This window comes from Pelobates fuscus, chromosome 3 (genome assembly GCF_036172605.1).
Source record: "Pelobates fuscus isolate aPelFus1 chromosome 3, aPelFus1.pri, whole genome shotgun sequence".
Classification (NCBI taxonomy): Eukaryota; Metazoa; Chordata; class Amphibia; order Anura; family Pelobatidae; genus Pelobates; species Pelobates fuscus.
Genome location: NC_086319.1, coordinates 93,269,931 through 93,292,002, shown reverse-complemented (window position 1 = coordinate 93,292,002; position 22,072 = coordinate 93,269,931). Strand labels below are relative to the sequence as shown.

The window sequence follows — 22,072 nt, the reverse complement described above, 5'->3', positions numbered from 1 at the left end:
CAAGATTATTTAAAGAGGCAACCCAAGCACCATAATCACTACAGCTCATGAAAACGTTGTTATTGACCCTAAAAGGATTGATCACAGATAGCCTTTTATTTATTTTTAAAAGTAGAGCTGATAAAATTCTTAGGTAATATGTATTTATTTGTCTCTTCTATACACTCAATGTGTGCCTTGGCTGTGCCAGGACTGAGATGGATTGCAAATTTGCAGTTCCACTTGCTAAATCTTTCATCAGAATTCAAAAGAAAACAGGGAATCCCTACAAAAAAAAAAAAAAAAAAGTTAACACAAGTCATAGGTGATTTTTAGTGTTTTATTTAATGGTGTTATTCCCAGAGAGGTTATGGCTACTTTTTTACACCCAGCATGGCTAGTGACAGCCCTGTGATTTTAGTCCTATATAGCCCTGATTGGCACAGAGATTGCTCCCCCTTCCCTGAGCCTCAGGGGGTGACTGGGTGTGGGCGTGTTTCATGCTGTTAGTAGTGGGCGTGTCCCCGCTGTAAGTGACGGGCGTGCTGTGGCTCCGCCCCCCGGTGTTGCCCCGGCTCCGGCAGTGCTAGCAGTCAGTCAGTGAGCTCGGGCTGTCTGCGCTGAGAGCTGTGTACCCGGATACCCGGCCGGGGGGAAACCACGCACTGCGAGCGGAGCCTGCACACCCCAGGGGGAATACAAAGGGTTAAATGGACCTTCAGTGCCCGGCTCAGGGTTGTGTGACACCTACCCCCTGCCCCTGGGGCTCCCGCACCCTCCAACCATGGGCAACACGGCACACAAAACCCTGCCAGGTGAGAGAGAGCACGGGGCTCCAGTCCTGGCATATAGCATGGCATGGGCGGTCTATCCGATCAATGAGAGCTGGGCATCAGCTGGCATTAGTCTGCACTGTGGGGTGCTGCCAGTCCTGGTACATGGCATGGGGGAGCTTTCCTGGCAGGATCTGGGCATCAGATGGCATGAACCTGCCCTGGGGGATGCTGCCAAGGCAGACAGCGGTTTGGCAATGAGAGAATTGAGATATACCCACGCTTGTTGTCAGTGGGCATGCAGGTTCAATCAGCTGGGTGCCCTCCCTGGTATTAACCCTTCCAGTGATTAAAAAAAAAAAGAAAATTAGGGAGGGCGTGTTTTAGGATGGTTGGTGATTTTTGCCATGCATGCATGCAGGTAGGGGGATCCTCATCAAACTAAGGATATTGATTTTTGGTGTTGACAAGGAAACGCATTGTTCAGAATGACTTGAGCAGATGATTAATACTACCTGTGGCTTGAACCGCCTTGATTTGTGTTTCCTCTGACAATCACCAGTCATTTGGTTGGCTGAGCATCATGGGAATCGTAGTGCACAAAAATTGGAGTGCCTAATGGTCTGTCATGATCACTCGACCTTCTAAGTATTTGCTACAAAAAACAAACACTAAACAGCCCATAGAACGCCGTGTTGCTTCTTGTGTCCATGGATACAGAGTTGCTCTGATTTGGGGGCAAATGGGCTTCGATTAACCCTTACACTGCGAGGCTGTCTTCAGCGTTCCATTGAAGGCGTGTTGGGGTTGGCAGCAATGATAGCTGTGGTTCTCTTTGGAAGGCTCGTATTGTTTAGGCGAGTTCTTTCAATCAGGTTATTGTCAAAGGAAGTAGTAAGACGAATCAGGTTTGGCGAGGAAAGTGGGCTGTGCCCATGTTTATAAAATGCTGCATTATTTAAACTTATTTTTTTTTTTTTTTAAACGGTTGTTAACATGTCTCATAGTTTTGGGCAGATTTAATTTTAGTTGATCTGTTATGTCACATGTTGGTGTAACTGTTAACCCTTGCCAGTCATTGTGTGTCTCTAGCCCTGGCACATAATTTATTGATGCCAGTCTTGAGAAAGCCCAGTTGGTTATAGCATTTAATTCCCTGTTCCCTAATTGCTTCTTATTGATGTTGAGGATATCTTTGGATCTCTCTTGGAAGACACATGGGGCAGGTTGACTTGTTCAGAAAAATCCTATATGATGGTACATAATGTTCTTAACCTACCAAGACTGTGTTCCTTTCTCTCATTAAGCATTTGTTCTAGACGTACAGTTTTATTCGTTTATTTTTCTTTAGCAGTATCTGCCTAGTTATCTTTCTGATCTGATCTTTGAATGTTGGGGATACAATGTTGGAATGGATAATATAAATCTAAATGGACCTATAGCTATTTTGTATTTAACATAAGCTATTAAACTCAAGCATAATCAGCCTTGGCTACACCTACAGTAAAAAAATAAAATAAAATTGTAAAATATAACTATCCCTGTCTCTATTTCAATTTAAAAAAAAAAAATTAAAAAAAATTGTTTGCAGAATAGGTTTATTTTTGACACAGTATACATGCCATCACCCTCGGCCAATCTTTGATTAAGAGCAATCAAAAAAATTATGCCCACAACAGGTGGTTCATGATCTAAACTGCCAAATTGCCAGAGAAATTGGGAAGTTATGGTTTTCCAATGTGTTGTTTATCTGAGGACTTCAGTGCTATACTGTTAAGGGTGCAATGTGCAAGCTTGTAAAAGGCAAAATAATGTATATGTTAATCTGGTATATTGGCAGGTATATGAGTAGAGGGAGATAAAAATTAGCTTTACATATGACAGCCGTAGTTCTCCTCACAACCATATATCATGCAAATGAGTAATTTTCATATGAGATCTAACTGATAAGATGCTGGTATATTGGCGTGGAATTTTTAGCACTTATACAAGCTATGGATATAGATTTGTTTGTAATGAGCAAACACCTGGCCAAAATTCTGATTGCAAGCTCCTATGATCTGTTTGTACCTCTATTATTCAACACCTTGTTTAGGGTGTGAATAATAATAATCCCTGCTAGTTTATTGTTCCACAGATATATACAGAATAATATATAGTATCATTTGTACATCAATATATATATATTTTTTTGGATCCTTCTAGTCTTCTGTACAGTTTTTCCTCTTGCATTGAATAATACCAAATTTTGTCTTGCTTTCCTTCTGCGATTGTTTTTTTTCCTATTCTGTGGTTGTGAAATTATGGTTTTCTCCTGCAATAAAATAAGCTATATTTCATTCATGGTTATATGGAGCTAGGGATTAAAAAAGATTAGCGGTTTCAAATAACAGGATTATGTTTGTCTATTTGTAAATCTGTGCCAGCTATTGGAGTTAACCTTTTGATAGCCAGAGTTGCATGCAAACTATTTTTTCCAGTGAACTGTAAGCTGTTCGAGCGAGCAGGGTCCTCGTCAAGCTATTTTTCATGTAACATTTTGTAATTGTCTCATTTAATGTTAAATTTCACCCTTTATGATATTGTAAAGCGCTGCGGAATAAGTTGGCGCTACATAAATACCAATAATAATGATATTACTGTACATCCTCTTCATTGCACAACATGTTAAAATGGTTTTAAACGATTACGGACAAGAAGTGAAGGGGGCATTACTATGTTCTAATCACTCAAGAATTGGGTTGAATTGTTTGGTTGTGTGGGAGAAAATGAAGATGGATGTTGTACATGTCCCCAGCCACTTTGTCTAGGGGAAAAACACGAGAAATTAGTCAATGATAATACTGGAGGAGGAAGTTGGGGGTGTTATAATAACATGTCCCAAGAACAAGAATCTATCTTGCTTTTAAACAACACTCATGGTAGGAACCATTTAAAATGATACGCAAGATCGAGAAAATTTGCTTCTATTGTGCTTCTAAGAAGCTGGACCAAATGTTGTGATGGCTGTGAGAATAGATATTGTTTCCCATGGGTTTGTGCAAGGATTTGGGGGACAAAGTAGCTACTCTGTAATGTATAGTCTCAGCAATATGTTCATATGGCACGATTTTACAATGAATGGGATGGCAGAAAGAAAATGTGCATTTTTAGTGTTCTTTAGCCCCCTATAAAATATCTTGGTGCATCTGCTGTGCGGCCAACATTCTAACCTCACAGCTAGGATTTGCCGTGTGGCTTGAGAGGACAGATGCTTGATCAGCACTGCGTGCCTTTGTTTCACACTTGGTACACAAGTGTACAAAGGAAGCAGCTGAGATGCCTAAATTGGATCAGGGCACACGCTTCTAGCTTCCAAGCACTGTACATGTTCCAGGCATAGTTCACTCCAGGCTCTTTGATAAGATGTTTGAATGATTGCAAATGTTATTAGAAACATTTCCTTAACAGCAAAGTCAAACACTACCTGACTATTCATCAGCCTGGTTTGGTTGCCTTAGAGATTGTACATTGTGACTTGCATTTGAAGGGACTTATTGTCTAAAGTACATTCTGTATTCCACAAGACATCTCTGCATTTAGGTTTGTTGTCTGCCTCTCAGTTAGCATAATTCCCATTTGATGGCTCTTGTTGACATCATCACGTCCTGGGGAGATATTCAAATTAATAACCCAGTGCTCATGTCACATGAGAGTACAGTAGACTTATTTGTTGTTGCTGCTCCTGATTAGTGACCTTATGTATCTTTCAGCTATGCTGCTATTAACCCCTTCACAACAAGTAAAATTCCATGATGTAATGACATTGCTCTTTCCCACACCAATCATGACACTAATTGTTGGTATTTGATTAGATCAAAGTAATTCCCTAAGTAAGTCATTTTGTGTTTAAAGTCTGCTAATAAATTGGTCTGTGTAAAATCTTTGTTCCATTTCATTAAGAATAAATTTAAACAAAGACAAATATTTTCATCAATTCTTGCTTAATAGTCACCAGGAAAGTGTCCGGATCTGGTCATTGGATATAAATATGGGGAATATTAAGTAAATATAACCACTCCTGAATTTTACTTATTTCTCAAGGGAGATTTTGATAGTGGGGGGAAGGGGGGGGGGGGGGGGGCTGGGGAAGGCGTTCAAGATTGTCCTCTTTAACATTTTGGCTTTGACCACTTAACTCATGTCTCCCTGTGTGTTGTGATATTATGAAGTAATCCTCACATAGCTCAGTTCCTATATTCAGACGGTATAAAATGGGTTTTACTTGAAATCAAGAGGCAAGTTCCAGCTTTTGAACTCCTCAATGCAGAAGCACAATAGGTGCCCCAGGCAGATAGTCTGTGTGTACTGATCATGTGAGCTGTCAGCTGGCCCACTAGCTCACTCTGTGGTGATATATTTGAAAATGTTCCTGCTTTTAGAATAGTATGAGGCCCCGGCCTATCAAGTCGGGGGCAGTTGTTGGAAAAGATTTTAGCAGCAATCTTCCTTGGGTTTTGTTTTTAATGTACTATAATTATTTATTCAAATCTGGCATCGAGTTTTGTTTGGTTTCCATTCCAAAATGTATCTAAATCAAAATTGTCAGAATGTTAGGTACTGTTTCCCGCTAATGTTTGTGATCAGCCAACAGCCAAGTGCAATGTTTAAATTGCAGAGTTGAGACCTCCTCTAGGTCCTGTTAGTATGACAGACCAAATAAATTTCAGTCACATGACTCGGAAACCCATAGGAAAGCACTGACTTAATGCTTTCCTATGGGAACGTTTGAATGCGTGCATGGCGGTTGCTGTACATGTGCATTGTGACCAGTGCTCTTCTATGAGGAACATTGGAATCGCACACCCCCAGTGTTAATACTCAAACGGTTTGCTAATGGTTTGACCTCTACTTGCAGTCCACTAGGTGCTAGTCTCTATAAATATTTGACAGTAACCCAAGTAGTAAGTCAGAGACTAGATAAAATAGACCTGGTTTTGAGGGGGGGAAAACATAGAAACATAGAATGTGACGGCAGATAAGAACCAATCGGCCCATCTAGTCTGCCCAATTTTCTGAATACTTTCATTAGTCCATGGCCTTATCTTATAGTTAGGATAGCCTTATGCCTATCCCACGCATGCTTAAACTCCTTTACTGTGTTAACCTCTACCACTTCAGCTGGAAGCCTATTCCATGCATGCACTACCCTCTCAGTAAAGTAATACTTCCGGATATTATTTTTAAACCTTTGCCCCTCTAATTTAAGACTCTGTACTCTTGTTGTGTTTTTTCTTCTTTTAAATATAGTCTCCTCCTTTACTGTGTTGATTCCCTTTATGTATTTAAATGTTTCTATCATATCCCCCCTGTCTCGTCTTTCCTCCAAACTATAGGTGTTAAGATCATTTAACCTTTCCTTGTAAAAATAAAAAAAAATAAAATAAAAAAGCAGTGGTGCCAATTGAGGTCACAAGTAAATTATTAAAATATGTAGTATTTAAAATATTACCATAAAATATCCAACCGCATATAATGACCATATTGTAGGTCCATAGGCTACATATTACTAAGCATCTAAAACCACTTAAGGGCTAGATTAAAATAGCCTGCCTCTAGGGTAGCAGGTGCATGTCATTATCATTGAGGATTTAGGTGATCACTGCTGATTTTATCCAGAAATTGGGTAATCAGTTTACAGGCTAACATAGTTCTGTGGCTCTTAATCTGTTTTTGCACTGATCATAATTCTGTATATGGCATTAGCTTGGCTACTAATTGTTCAATAGCCCTGTGACCTATTCTTGACTGGTAATATAATAAATATTAAAGCTCATTTGCAAAACACATTAAAATATACCTTAAACTTCAGTATCCTAGTTTTCCACTCCCCTGAGGAAAGCCTTGCCACTGCACTAATATACTTATTAAAGGTAGTAGCTTTGAAATTGTTGAATATGAGATGGATGTTTATACCCAGTGGACCCACTAAATATACACAGGGAAGCATTTTTGGGTCCTGACCCAACGGTTAAGAACCAATGTCCTAGTTGCAAGCTAACTAGGAAATAGATTAGCAACACTAGAATAGTTGGCTAGTGGTAAGGAACTAATGTTGTCTCCCCTAAATTGTTTGTTACAAATCATACATTTAATTATATAGTTTGATTACTAGGTACTGTTTCAGTACAGGGGAAGACCAAAGGTAAACCCCACAGCTCAGGGTCTACCTTTTGGCCACCAACCCTGTCAATAACAATGCATGACTCATAATTAAAGAGTATGTTTAGGGGTATGCAATTTTAAACACTACTATGGGAAACACAACAGTGTTAGAAATGCAACTTGTGTACCTAACCCTGGGATGTATTGTTGCCTACCCTAGATGAATCCCCTTTGTGAGGCTTTGAAAGGTGATTATTACTTACCATTCAGCTCCTTGCCCCATCGTTCTAGCTGCCGGTCCTACCTCTTTGGCTGAGATCATCAATCCAATGCTCCCTTATAGGCTAGTGTGCATGCACGGCAAAACGCTAAACTGTGCCAATCAAATGCTGCTGTGTGGACAGAATTTTACTGGTTATAGTAGAGGAAGCTCCTCTAGTGGCTGTTAGGAAGAGGCACATTAAACCTACAATGATACATATGCCTTTCCACAAGAGCGCCAGTTTTAATTTGTAGGCTTAAATGGACAGGGGAACTGCACCAAGACCTTTTCATTGAGCTGAAGTGGCCCGGGTGCCTTTAGCGTCCTTCAAAGTACCAAACGTCTTGTCATTATACCATTAATTGAGGAATCCCAAATACGAAGGTAACTGCTCTGTACTACCTTCCATATAACATAACAGAATGATTGCATAACGTGCCTGGGGTTGTTCTTTCCATTACATTTTTTGACAGTTTGACAGTTGTTTTCAATATGCTTTGGAAACCGGATTGTCATACATTGAGTTTCCCTTTTACCTCTTTTGGTAATTCTCAAAAATGTATAAGGTTTCCACTTAACACTGGAAAGACGGTGTACTATGACGGTTCTGCAAGGCTGCGTAGATTAGTTTTCTGGTTAGTTTGCTTTTTTTTTTTAACAGATTTGTCAAACTGGTTTAAGAGTGACCTTGGAGTGTATGCAGCAGGTATTTTCTCTGTGTGTTGTAAGCGTATACCATTTCTGCTAAATATTGCATTTTAAATTATTTGTTTGGAGACCATTTCAAATGGCCATTAACATTTCAAATGGTATATTTTTCAGTTTTCTTGAAAACTGTAGCGTGGGTAATTTTAAGTACTTTATAATTTATTTCTCTTTTTTTACAGTTGTCATTGTACAGGCTGTATCGTTTCCCCCATCCTCCTCTTTTTTTTGTTTATATTGGCTTATAGCTGGAATGACGTGCGATGGAGTGAGAAGCTATTATCAATTATAGAGTGTTGTTTTGTTTTTTATTTTTCCCCCGAAAAACAATCCAAGGATGTTTCTCTGGCATGTCAAGCTGAATCTGGAATTTGGATAATTATACAATGTAGCATCTATGGTGTCATTCCATGGGCAGGTGGAAAATCTATTTAAAAAAAATCCGTGTGGAGTTCCCTTCTAATTATTATTGTATTCAACAACTTTATCTTGAACAAGAAAGTCATAAAACAATGATGCTATATTTTATTGTCCGATTTTCATAACTGTACTAACATTTATGTGGCTGCATAACGTGATTTCAAAGAATACTGGCAAGCTACTAAATAATAAATAGATACATAAAACTTTATTAACATGAAATGCATTATTGCACTTAGGGGCCGGTCTCCTCAGACATCAACCGATGGGGGAAACCTTGTGTGCGTGCTGCACGCACATTAGGCTTTTCCCATAGGAAATCATTGACTTAATAGTTTCCTATGGGGATTTAGAAGACTCTGTGCGTCCTCATGAAAGGACATTCAGTGTCGTTTCACGGAGTTAAACTCTGTGTAAATGTAGGGAGCAATTCTAGTGTCTGCCACTAGAGGCAGTCTTAACCCTGCAATATAAACATTGCAGTTTCTCTGAGGGGACAGGGTCACCGCATCCAGACCACTTTAATGACTTGTCTGGGTGCCTGTAATGTCCCTTTAATGACAGTGATTCGTGCATGAGTTGCCAGAGATTTGAACTTTAAATTAGGGTTAATAATAACCCCAATGAAACAATGGGGCCATTAATGTAGTAACCGATAAGGTGAAAAGAAAAAGGTCTATTGTTCAGTGAAAGATCTGGCCTTTAAAATCTACACTGATCAGCCACAACATTAAAACCACTGACAAGGGAAGTCAATAACATTGATTACATAATTACAATGGCACCTGCCAAGTGAACAGTCCGTTCTTGAATTTCATGTGTTCGAAGTAGGAAAAATGGTCAAGCGAAAATACTGACTTGGACAATGGCCAAATAGTGATTGCTAGATGACTGGATCAAGGCATCGCCAAAACAGCAAGTCTTGTGGGGTGTTCCCAGTATGCAGAAGTTAGTATTTGGCAAAAGTGGAGCAATGAAGGACAACCAGTGTCAGGGTCATTTGGGGGTCCAAGGCTCATTGATGCACTTGGGGAGTGAAGGCTAGCCTGTCTGTTCCGATCACACAAAAATTGCTGAAAAACTTAATACTGGCCATGATAGAAAGGTGTCAGAACACAATGTGCATTGCAGTTTGCTGCATATGGTGCTGTGTAGACCCAGACGAGTCAGAGTGCCCGTGACGACACCTCTCCACCCTAACGCTCTTCAATGGGGACATGAGCATCATAACTTGACCATGGAACAATGGAAAAGGTTACCTGGTCTGATGAATTATGTTTTCTTTTGGATCAGGTGGATGGCTGGGTGCATGCGCATCATTTACCTTTGAAAGAGATGGAAGCAGGATGCATTATGGGAAGAAGGCAGGCTGGTTGAGGCAGTGTTATGTTCTGGGCAATATTCTACTGGATGTTCATGTGGATGTTACTTTGACATGTACCATGTACACACCTGGCAATGTGATTAAGCATGTGTGGCCCTGGAACAACAAACTTAATCTATGGAGGCCCCACCTCGCAACTTAAAAGATCTGCTGCTAATGTCTTGGTGCCTGATGCCACAGGACAAATTCAGAGGTCTTGTGGGGTCCATGCCTCGACGCATCGGATATTTTAGCAATACGAGTGGAATCTACACAATATTAGGCAGGTGGCTTTAATGTTGTGGCTAATCAGTGTATTCTATAGCTTTAAGAATTCAAAATTCTGTGTGGATATTATCTCGGTGTTAAAGCAAAACTCCAAGCACCATAACCACATCAGTGCGTTCTATGCGACATTTCTTCATTGAAACAGATGCTCTTTTTACCCTTACACTGAAAGTATCACATGTATTGGCTTTCTCATCACGTTATCAAAACTAAACAGAGAGGTCACAGGACAGTGAGGATAAATATGGAGATATGCCAGTTCAGGCTTGTAAAGTTGATGTATTCATCTCTAAACATTTTAGACCTAATTAGCTGACATAATCTCCTAAAGATAGATAGATAGCAACATGTCTCATTTGGGTGCCAAGGAACAAATCAATTTCAGATAAGATAGACATTGAGATGATGATGCGATGTAAACAAGCCCAGTAAGGGTCACTGTGAATTGTAGGAAATTCTAAATAATTTTAGTGAAACTAAAAATATAGCCGATATGGGTAACTTTTCCAGTTTGGACCAAATCAGAAATTCTGTTTGAATTCTTGGCAATTCAAACTTAAGTGAATAACATCGTGTGCGTGATTTTTTTTTTTTTGTCATTACTAAAACATGCCTGGAGTATTTATTATTTTCAAGTTGGGCATAGAGCTTATAGCCTCATCCTCTAAAAGGTACAACATACACAAATAATATCTCCTCTTGCTATATCATACACAGCTACATAGGTTCCATTGTTTATCAAAAGCATTGGTAAAAGGCACATTCTCAACCAAGCAGAATAACCTGAGATGTGCCCTTCACTGTACGCATCACAAAACAATGGCCAGGAGGCCTCTGCAAGACTTCTTTTGTGATATTCTAGAACAGTAATTCCCAACCCAGTCCTCGTGTACCCCCAAACAGTCCAGGATTTAAGGATTACCCTGTTGTATCTAAGGTGCTTTTAGAAAAAAACAAAAACACTTTAGACACAACAGGGTAATCCCTAAATCCTGGACTGGTACGGGGTACTTGAGGACTGGGTTGGCAATTACTGTTCTAGATGATAACAATAAAGACAGCTTGTCGTTGTTATTGAAAGGTGGCACACCTAACGGGACTGGCGCCATTGTGGATCATTCATATGAATTAATACATGAGTTTGAATCTGTAAAATATATCCAGCACTCTGTGCCAAATACAGGTTGGTTTTATCAGTTGGGTGTGAATTATTAGGACATTGAGGGGGAGACTTTCAAATCCTGTTGTATATTTCAATTAACAATTTCGCTTCTCCAGTGGGAATATTTTTCATTTTATGATTTTTAATTCAGGGTTTCTTTTTGTGATTTTAATTATTTATTTTTCAATAAACGTGTTCAACATTGGGGCTATTCACTAAAGTGTAACTTCAACGCTAATTAAAATTTTAGTTCAAAGTAGGCAAATTGGAATCATAGCTTACTTGATTTTTTGGTTAGTTAGCAATTTGACTAGAAATTTTAAACTTAGTGCACTTTAGTGAATGATGTGGTGTGGGTGTATAATATATGGCTAAGCAGGGCAGTCTAACAAGTCTGTTATGACAACAAAGAAAGCTGTAATAATAGACGAGATGATTTAAGACGAATGGAAAAGCCACTCTGCAGAAGCGAGATCCATGTCACTGTTCATTGAGGACCATCGGTGTCTGGAGTGGACCCAGGCAAGAGGGCAACCTGTTGCAAAATGGTTTGCCCCATTACCAGGGGAACAGGGCCAGTGTACTCCGCATATCATAACTGCTACAATGGGCTGTAATGATTATTATCCTTGAAGTCACCCTTTAGGTAAGTGTAGTAGGTCTGTATGTGTGCAAAAGCATCAGCAAACAATGTTGCTGTCTGTTAGATTCTAGCCACAAAGAGTTTTTATTTTATTTATTTTACTTTTTTTATTTAAAATATATAGGCGGAGTCTGAAGTTGTAGGAGAGGTTACCTGGCTATTTAAACTCAGGGCCGGGTTCATCCCTCCCACCTCTCCCCTTATACCATATTACTATTACCAGCTGGGCCCTCTTTTATTACAGGCCTACCCGATACGTCGGTTTCGGCACACCACAACCAACTTGCTCATATATCCAACTTGTCATAAATACGGCTTTGGTCCCCGACTACAAATATATTTCAGTGCAGTATGATGAAGACCTCCACAGCCAATACCATTAGTCATCTGGCCTTTAACTATCTGGTTTATATTGTACTGTAATTCACAAATAAAGCTCAACTTTAATGGTAACTTAACTGTTGGGCTCTATTTAACAGGCCTCTGGAGGATTAGACGTTGGTATGGTAAGATCTTATTATATTTGGTGTTCTTTTATATAGAAACGAGGTATTAAACAGAAAATTAGATCCTAAAAAAGAGAAATGTGATACAACCTAACCTTTAAAGGACAAGAATTTGTATAGGCCCAGTAAAGGCACCCTAAATTACATTTGCACTCCTCAATCCAAACATTCATCAATCAAGAAGGATTTTGTGTGCTCATGTCAATGTTTTTATAAATAAAGCCTAGTTCTCGGTAATTCAGACTCGTTCTGTAATGTAATCTTTGACTATGCTCAAACAATGCCATTTGTCACATTTTCTTCATTGCTTGCTTAATTTAGCCATGTTAGGTGACAGCTGTAAACTCAATTGAAAGGCTCCATTGAAGGAAAGCATTGTATTTCTACCTTATGAAATGCTTCTCAGTCTGTCATCTGCCCTTGCTTTGAAATCAAAACATTTGTTTGCCATGACACAGTTATAAATAGAAAGTCAAGACTAATTGACTTCTGAACAGCAAACAGCAGGTCTCTTGCTCCATAAACGGCCAGTTCTGAGGTTTAGTAATATTTCAGGCACTCTTGGTGGCTAGTATAGAAATAAGTTTGCAGGGTAGCCATTGCTGTCATACACTCATTGGGATGGTCTGTTCCTCTTTATGGAAAGACTGGACAATTGAATAATATTGTGCTGCCGAAAGTAGAAGCTTGAATTGGGTGAAATCATCAATCAACTTTATTCATCTTCGTAGAGTGTAAAAACAACATAAATCTGTACACACACAAAAAACACAATGTGTAGACGGCGTGCTTCTGATCTGAATCACGCCTGCTGGTACATGGGATCAGGCATTGTTTGTTTGTTGTTTTTTTTTGTCTGAAAAGACCTACAGGGATGAGTAAAGCAGATTAGTGATTTTACCCATTTGGATTAAAGCTTTTGCTTTTGACAGCATATTATTTAAAGGGTTAAATTACCCCTTCAGCACGCTGTGGTTATAATGCCAGAGTACCCTTACCCAGGTCACTAGTAATGGGACAATCCATTTAGCAATAATTTGCTCCATTACCTAGGTCCCCACCGAGCTCTAATGCTCCCTGGTGATCCAGTGACATAGTTCTGTGGAGGCCTGTTAGTCACGTACGTCACCATTCATTGGCTAAGAGCGTCAGCTGACCCCTCTGACATTCTGTGCAATGAAAGTTGCACAGAATTGACATTAGCCAGCCCTGGTCTCTAGTTCTAGTGACCTCTCCCGCAGCAGAGGAGTTAAACTCCATATGTGCAGGGTGCAGCGTTTCATAGCAAAACACTGTACATACAGGCTCTGACTATTTCAAATCACTGAAGTGGTTATGGAGTAACCCTTTATTTTTCTTAATTGTGGTTATGTCTGGACTATTCCTTTAATATACATATGTATATGTGTGTGTGTGTGTTATGTAAAAATGAGTGGATGGCGCCAGTCCAATTCTACCCCAAATTAAAGCACTAATATTAGCATGCCATTTATTCTAAACTACTGTTTTATCCATTGGTTTGAAAAACAAACATCCCAGCACTCGATTGTGTTTGATATTTGTTCTGTAATACCGCAGCAGTGAAGTTAATTTAGAGTAGGAGATGGAGAGCAAACATTGTGGTCCAGAACGGTCAACATTGTAACTAATAGCAGCAAATGATTATTCTTGTTCACTCATTAATAGAGTTCTCATTTGTAGTTCACAGTGGATGTTGCTTAAAGAATAGCTGGAATCGGCCCATTATTTTATTTAAATAATTGTATAATTAATTTTTAAGTTCAGAAAAGGTAAATTAAAGAAGGATTCTCATTTCACGGAAACCAAAAGTCCCTACATTTGCTGCAAACCTTCAGACTTTGCAGCTTTTGCTGTGGACTCTAACCAAACCCCAGGTAGTTGTTACACTATTTGTGATTCTTGCTCAACTTTTTATAGAATGACTGCACTTATTGCTTCAAGATTATTATTTTTTTTTAGTGTTGTGTAATAACTTGTAATATCCAATTTTTTTTTCTTTACAAAAAAATTAGCATATTAATCAGCATCTCCTCTGTTGGGATTTTCAAGCAATGTGAGTTGATCTCCTCCTTGCTCATTAGAATAAATATGTAGGCCGTCTTGGGTTTTAAAATAAATATAAATGAGCGCGCATAACATGTCTTTTGTGTAACGCTGCAGGGGCAAGGTGTGTGCATGTTTGTCTTTTACGAAAGGCTTTGATCACTCACTATTGTGAATGCCAGGGTGGTTTGCCTTGCGAAAGTGTGTGATGTGGAATGAGTGCTTTCTGCTTTCAGACCAAACACAAAACAAATTTCTGGAGTAGTTTGTCGGGGAGATAAATATATAAATATATATAAAAAAAAAAAGTTGTTGTTTTTTTTTGTTTTTTTTTTTTTAAAGTGAACATTTCACTTCTGGTTCAACTTTGGCTACATCCGCTCCCAAGGCACTAACTGTTTATTATAGGTATAATAAATTATATATTTCAACACTTTGGGCTTTTTACTCTCCAGCTGCCCCATCTCCAGCGCTGCTATTCTCAGAGATCCGTAGGTGTTACACTTTTCTAACACCCACCTTCCACTGCTGCCCCTCTCTGTAGTGATTAGCCCTGCTTAGGGACACTTCCGATAGCCGTCCTCACTAATGAGGCCGAAATGTTGACTTCATTGCCAGCACATCCGCATCAGAGCATCCTACACTCACCTTGCAAGCATGATAATGCGTGCAGAAGAGGGGTGGGGGAGGGCACAGTGACAGGGAGCAAAAGAATTGCCTTGAGGATGTTCTCGTGCTCGATCTATTGCTCAGTTTTCTGCTTAGACCTGTATGCCACCGGCATACAGGTGTAATTCTCAAGATTGATTGACAGGAGGGGCGCTAAATAGAAGGGGGGGAAAAAACTTAATTTGAAGCATTTCTGCTTGAACAATGTATAGATTAAATGTAATGCTTTTAAATTTTAATCCAAGTTGTTCTTGGGCATGACTAGTACACTTCATCCTCGATCCTCGATTGCTATTAATATATTTTAAGATCTCATATTATTTTTGATGAGTTATTAAAACCTTTCTAAAACTATAGGATGATACTGTAGCAAGAAAAAAAATATTTTTGTTGCATCAAACTGCCTAATTTTAACCTGTGAGTTTTGCATTCAGATTATACAGTTCTACAAATCTACAAAAAAAGAAGAAAAAAAAAAGTTTTGTTTTTTGTTTGTTTTTTTAAATTACTCTAATCCTAATGTTTTTACTGATTGTGAATAACAACCATCAATATGGGCAGGTGATCTAACCTCTCAATGTGGAATAGATTTTTGTTTTATTATATCTGAGTTTAACTGTATATGACAACATAACCATTAAAACATCTATTAATGAATTCCAGGAGTATAAAATGAACTGTAAAATCATCTAGAGTAGAGGTTATCAGCAGAGATCACAGTCTATGATTGATATATACTGCCAATATTCTGTTGACTCAAAAGCTCATTAAGTCCCTATGATAGAAGAGCATTGTAAATGTTTATTAGTGGGATGTTCTAATTACCCCGATATTATGTCAGTAGAGGGGTACTTGCCTGGTTCCCTTTTATCCTCTTTTACAAACATTTTGTCCTGGCATCATTGTTAGTGCTTGGAATGACATCATCCATAGACCAACATGGATGCCTTCATTCGGGTTAATTTTAAAATAATATTTTCCTTTTTATCAATTCTTTATATTTAGCTAGTAGATCAAGACTCCAGCCGTTTGCTGACGAGATGGAATATGCACCAACTACAGGGCAGTACATATAGTGTGCTCCTACAAAGGTTTTAGCAATTATAGGAACCTTCTGAATGCAGACAATCTAGTTCTGCACATTCCTGTTCTAATAGCGCACATTTGTATAAATTACACATTATTGTTGGTGATTAACCCAAGAATGTGGTAATCGCCTTTTTTTTTTTATGACTGTTTTGCAATCGCTTACAGGTAAACAGAATGTAGGGAGTAAATTAACATTTTGACATTTGTGGCATTTGATTTGAAATGTCTCAGAAAGCTTATTGTTCTAGGTCAGTGGTAGGCAACCTTCCACACTGCAGCTGTTGTGGACTAAATCTCCCATAATGCTCTTGCAGCCACAATCCTTGTAAAGCATCAGGGGAGATTTAGTCCACAACATCCAGAGTGTCGAAGGTTGCCTACCCCTGTTCTAGGTGGTTCAGTATGCTGTAGATTAAGTGTGACCTCAAAGTTACACCCATCAGTCTAGGATACATGGGATTAGATCAAAGTATATCAGTAGTATGATTACTGATGAGTACCAAACATATATAGATAACTATGGTGAGTAGTGCTTTTTACATAGCGGGTCTAATTGGATTTTCTCCTGAAAGACAGGCTGGCTCTGAGTTCCACCATTGGAGAGGTTGGGGGTGGATAACTTTGTAGCTGAAAGAAATGTGGTGGGTTGACTAGAATGCTTTCAAAATCAGGTTAGTCTTCTACAATTCTGCTAATAATTCCTCGATATTCTTATGAGGTACACATGTGGAAATATTCCCCTTCCTGTTATCTCCAAGGACACATCTCTTGGCTGAGTACTTCAGTTGTAATCTAGCAAATGCTGCCTAGTTGGCTTAGAGAAGAGTCATCTTCCCTGGCAAGAAAATCAGGATTGTGAACCGGTTTACGATTGCGATGTGAAGGGTTCCCAGAGTGAGTAATTGATAGGGTGAGTGTAATCACATGGAATTGTCCTGTGTGACTCCTTCAGACACACAAAGTGGTAATACAGGATCCGTTCCCACGTCAACTATTGATAAGAGAAGTAGCTTGACCTAGCCATTAGGTAACTGTTATGCAGGAACATTTTTAAAGAAAAAGAATGTCTATGAAACACATTGTTCCCCAGCTTTTTTTTTTTCCTCTCTAAAAAAAAAATAAAGAAACAATGTGACACTTGACCATTAAATTGAGACAGGGTAGGCCCATCAACTGCCCTGAATTCAGAGGGACACTACTGATTTCATGCTCTAGTAATGCCATCACGGTTTATTTCCTGGTGTCCCTTCCCGCATCTTATTTTATTCACCTCCTATGTTGCAGGTCAAACTTTCATCATTTTGGAGATCCATTCTGCCTTATGAATAATCATACAAAAATAGTAATTGTGTGTATACAAATACACTTTGACAATTAACATTAATTAAATCCTGGTGTTGCTGGACACAGGGTTAGGACAAGACCAAGGTGTCAAAAACTAGGAGCTACCAGTGGAAGATCAGGTGGTTGGCAGATACTATGTCTGGGTCTGTGAGGTGACAAGTGGTAAACGGTACCTACCTTTTTTATAACTAGGGAGCTACTGATTGGCTTAGTGTCAGCCGACTGCTCTAGCCAATCAGTGGTGCTTCTGCTCGGGGGCACTCATCTCTTCCTGAAACTAGATTTTCAGAAGCTGGATGAGGCCTGAGGAAACTCAGATCTGGTAGTGGAGGGTTACACCATTCAAGAACGGTTTAACCCCTTAAGGTTAGAAAATGCTGGGGGAGTCTTGATACCATAACTACCTCATTTTGTTGACGTTGTTATGGTGACAGGAGTGTTTCTTAATGACAGAATAACAACATTTGGGATTTTAAAGATAGACCTGCTTGCCGCCTGATTCATTCAGGTCTACCTAGCATTACTGTACAGGTTTTCCTTCACAGATTCTAGATTATGTGAATCTAGAACCAAGTTGCTTTGGTCAAGTAACAATTGGTTCTAGCTCATTACTGCATTAATTGTTTGGGTAGAGTGACCGCTCTGTATTCTACAGCTCAACTTTTGTCGTTTTTTTTTTTGTTTGTTTTTTTTAAATTATAGCCTCTAATACTGCAATGGGAACTCCTGGTAAAAAAATATCAAAAACTGGCAATAGTGATCTAGAAAAAGAGAAAAATAAGTAACAATAACTCCATGCAGCCTGTATCCAGCATAAAACACTCGTGTTGCCACTGCTTGCTTGGTCCTGCTAAATAAAGCCTTCCTGGCACATGGAGAAGCCAGGGGAGTTGAGAATGAAGAATTGGATGGATACATAAGGGCACGCCACTGTTAGATGATAGAGGGGCCACCCTGCGAGTGTTATACTGTAAGGAAGCTTCTGGCAGAATACCTTTTGTTCAGTGTTTGGGCAAGGCCATCCAGTAAATGTCTTTGGGATTCCTGCCATCGGATTTTCTCTCTCTCAGTACATAAAGTTTGTTTCAACCTTGGGGCCCTATTTATATCTTTGTCTTCTTCTGCCATATATTCTCTTTGCCAGTCTCTGTTGCAGGGACAGGGTTAAAAACAAAGTAGTTTGTGTCTGTTTTGGTTACCGAATGAAATAGAACTTTGCTGGCTTCTATTGCAGGGACATAATTAACCCCTTCATTACAAGGTGATGGACAAATCACTTTCTTATCATGACAATCCTTAAGAGTCTTCTGTCATGAAGGGGTTAAGTAGAACTTTATAGGCCCATGTTGCGGTGACAGGCTTAACCCCTTATTTTATGCCATAACAGTGCTGGTTAGTCATGTATACTAAGGGGGTTAAATTGGATTTTGCAGTGTACACAGGTGTTAAACTCCTGCCCAGCTATTGATGGACCAAAACTCCCCAAATTCTATGTATGCAGTTAAGGTCAAAATAATGGGATTCCAATAACATCTGGGGAGATGGAATTTGACGACCCAGTCTGCTTCAATGAGAGGATTAAACAAAAATGTACTGGCCCATGTCGCAGTAGCAGTAATAAATTGAGCTGTTCCGGCCCACGTTCTAAGGGCAGGATTAAGTACATAGTAAATGTCCACTACTACAGAGACAGGATTAAATAAATATAAATGTATTGGTCCTCTGGTGCATTGAGGTACAAGTTAAGAAATAGAAATGTACTGCTCGCTGTTCCAGTGACCGGACTAAAGGGGCATGCTAAAAATGTCAGCCACAACCGCTCACTGTGATGGTTACGCTGCCCAGAGTCCCCTGACTATGTCCCTTGGTTTAGCATCAAGCTGTTTAAGAATGGGACCACATCGGTCTGGCAGCATGAAACATATTAAATTAACCCTTTCACATTATCAGCGTCGGCTTTGTCCAACATGTATGTTATTGTAAGGAGCTGATAAAGTAGGATTGTTACTCTATATTTCATATTCTATCCCTAACGGCTGAGCTGCAGTAGTACAGTGTGTATCCCTAGGTAATGCTAGGCATTAGATAGATACGGTGCTGTAATGTGGTTGTCTGGATGTGAGACGGTTTTATAGTTTTAGGCTGCTTTAAGTCAAACCTAAAGCAGATCAGATATTTAAGTACAGTAGATTGTGGTCGATCACTATTTCCCCGGTATTAACGTAATCAAATTTCATTCAAATACTTGGCAAGGATGTGATATATTATGTGACTTAATAATCCAAGTGCTTCTTGGCATCTGTGTATACTACAATTTTTTGGATCATGGTTGCTATCGACAGACCTTTTGTATACACTTCCCAGTGCCTTGAAATGCTTCCCTCTTAGTGATTCATCCCTGGTATGCAGTGTACATACACAGTGGGACATGATAGTGTTCAAAAATAAATTCTAAATTATACATTTCAAACTCCTCTCTAAATATATCCATCTACAGCAAATTGCGTGCACAAATGTACTGAAAGCGTAAACCGCCATTTAGAAGGAAAAAATAATAAAACATTTACAACCTTTTTGAGCTATTTTCTTAAAGGAACACTGTAGCGTTTAAAAATAAAACAAAAAAAAACTTTTTCTAACACTAAAGTTATCCCTGTCTCCGCTACACTCCCCTCCCCCAACAATTAAAGGGTTAAATAATCCTTAAACCACGTACCTGATTCCAGCGCCGGTCCCTCTCTGCATGCACTGCGTCTGTCTCCTCCTCTGACATCAGCCGATTAGGAGGGTGCCGCGCATGCGTTAGGCCTTCCATTCAATGCTTTCCTATGGTTATGTAGAAGACACTGGATGTCCTCATTCAACGTGTGAGGATGTCCTGCATCATTTCACAGAGTTAAACTCTGTGAAACAGCAGGAAAACTGTGCATAACCCTGGAACTGCAATGCTTTACATTGAAGGGTTAAGGGAACAGGGACACTGCACCCAGACCATTCCAATGAGATTAACTGGTCTGGGTGCCTACAGTATCCCTTTAAAGTTCACTACTTCAGTTTTGTATTTGATATATATTCTGTAAGGTGTGTACATTGGATGAGCTCTTTTACACATATAAAACATAGACATTTTCCAGATGCTCCCTTTTTAGTTACAACACAAGATATTTATTTTAAGCGGAAATTTCTCTATGGGCATTGCATAGTTTGAATTTCAATATTTATCTTTAAGGAAGTGTAAAAAGGTACAGAATGTTTATAGAAAAAGGAGTTAATTAATTTAATTTAATTTTATATAAGTACTGACTTATAGGGACATTTCATGTATCTGCAATCTGTAGGCTAGCATCAATTACTCATTCTGTAGTGTTTTTTTTAATTATTAACACTTAGGTTGTTGTTTTGTTTCTTTGCCTTTTTTTTTTTAATGTTCACTATTGTATTAAAACCATAGAATATTACAGAGATAGTATAGTCACCAAAACCACTGCCGCTTTTCAGAGAAAAGGTAACTTACATGGTTTACATTTCTGCCTAAGTCCACCTCTAGTGGCTGTCACTCAGACAGCCACTAGAGGGATTTCCTGGACAAGGTCCTGCAGTCTTTGCAAGACCTACGATCAGCATCTCCACGTTCAGAATGGAGATGCTGAATGCTCCCCATAGAGAATTATTGATTTCCAAACGAGAAATCACTGATTGGCTGAGATAATCAAGATTGATGCAGGGACTGGGAGCATAAAAACCTGCACGCCCTGTGGAAATAAGGTAATTATATATGTTTTACTTACACTTCCATAACTGGGAAGGGGTGCAATTCTAAATAGTGAGTATAACACTTTTAGCGTTTTAGTTTTTATTTATTGTATTTGCATATAAATGTTGATGCAAAAACTTACATAATGAACTACAACTCCTAACATATTGAGCCAGCATTTTGTGGTGAAGGGCTACTGTTACCCAAACTCAAACTGGTCATTTAACTTATTATGACATACCCTACCAGAGTTATTCATTAAAATTATGCTGGCAATTGGATTTAAATTTGAAATTTGCTTTAACATAGCCAGTCTGAAAGCGACTTGGAGAATTTTCCCAGTTGGCTATTCTGGCCTTAATAATTTAAATTCAGTTTGATTTCCCGACAAATCCTATTCTGTGTTGTTGTTTTTTTGTTTAGTTTTTTTTTATTAAATTAGAAAATGCATGAAAGAACTTGGCAACCAATCATAAAGCATCACAGTGCATGCTGGTACACCTTTCTATTCAAAGGGAGAGATACATGATATATGTGCAAGCAAGTATTTTATTGAGATATGTTAACAGATTGCACTAATTATATTACTATAGTCACTGTGTTAGCATTTACAGGTTTTTGCTGACAGCATCCTTTGCACATGTTTCAAGGGACGCATTACATGCAGTTTAAGCCTAGACTTGTATTCGTCATGCTAATGAGTTAGCAGAGAGGGGTGATGAATGGAGCTAGACCATGTGATGTACAGATAGGCGATTGGCCAATGAGCAAACTCTGGGAAGGAAAAAAAATAGCTTGCTTGGCTGAAAGATTAAAACCGTTGCTAGGTAATGCTTGCTGCCTTTCCAAACGTACAATGCAGTTTTAAAAAAATGCATCGATTTAAAAAGAAACAATCTCTCCACTG

At 39.0% G+C, this 22,072-nt stretch overlaps 1 protein-coding gene across 1 annotated transcript in view; it reads left to right on the top strand.

Annotated features, from left to right (window-relative positions):
• The first annotated feature begins 550 nt into the window (after window positions 1-550).
• The window catches only part of NEURL1B (neuralized E3 ubiquitin protein ligase 1B), a 62,194-nt gene continuing 40,672 nt past the window's right edge, over window positions 551-22,072 (top strand). The window contains exon 1 of the mRNA XM_063447361.1: window positions 551-794. Within this exon, the coding sequence (XP_063303431.1) occupies window positions 764-794 (31 nt within the window). The 5' untranslated portion in view covers window positions 551-763. The remainder of the gene's footprint in view (window positions 795-22,072) is intronic.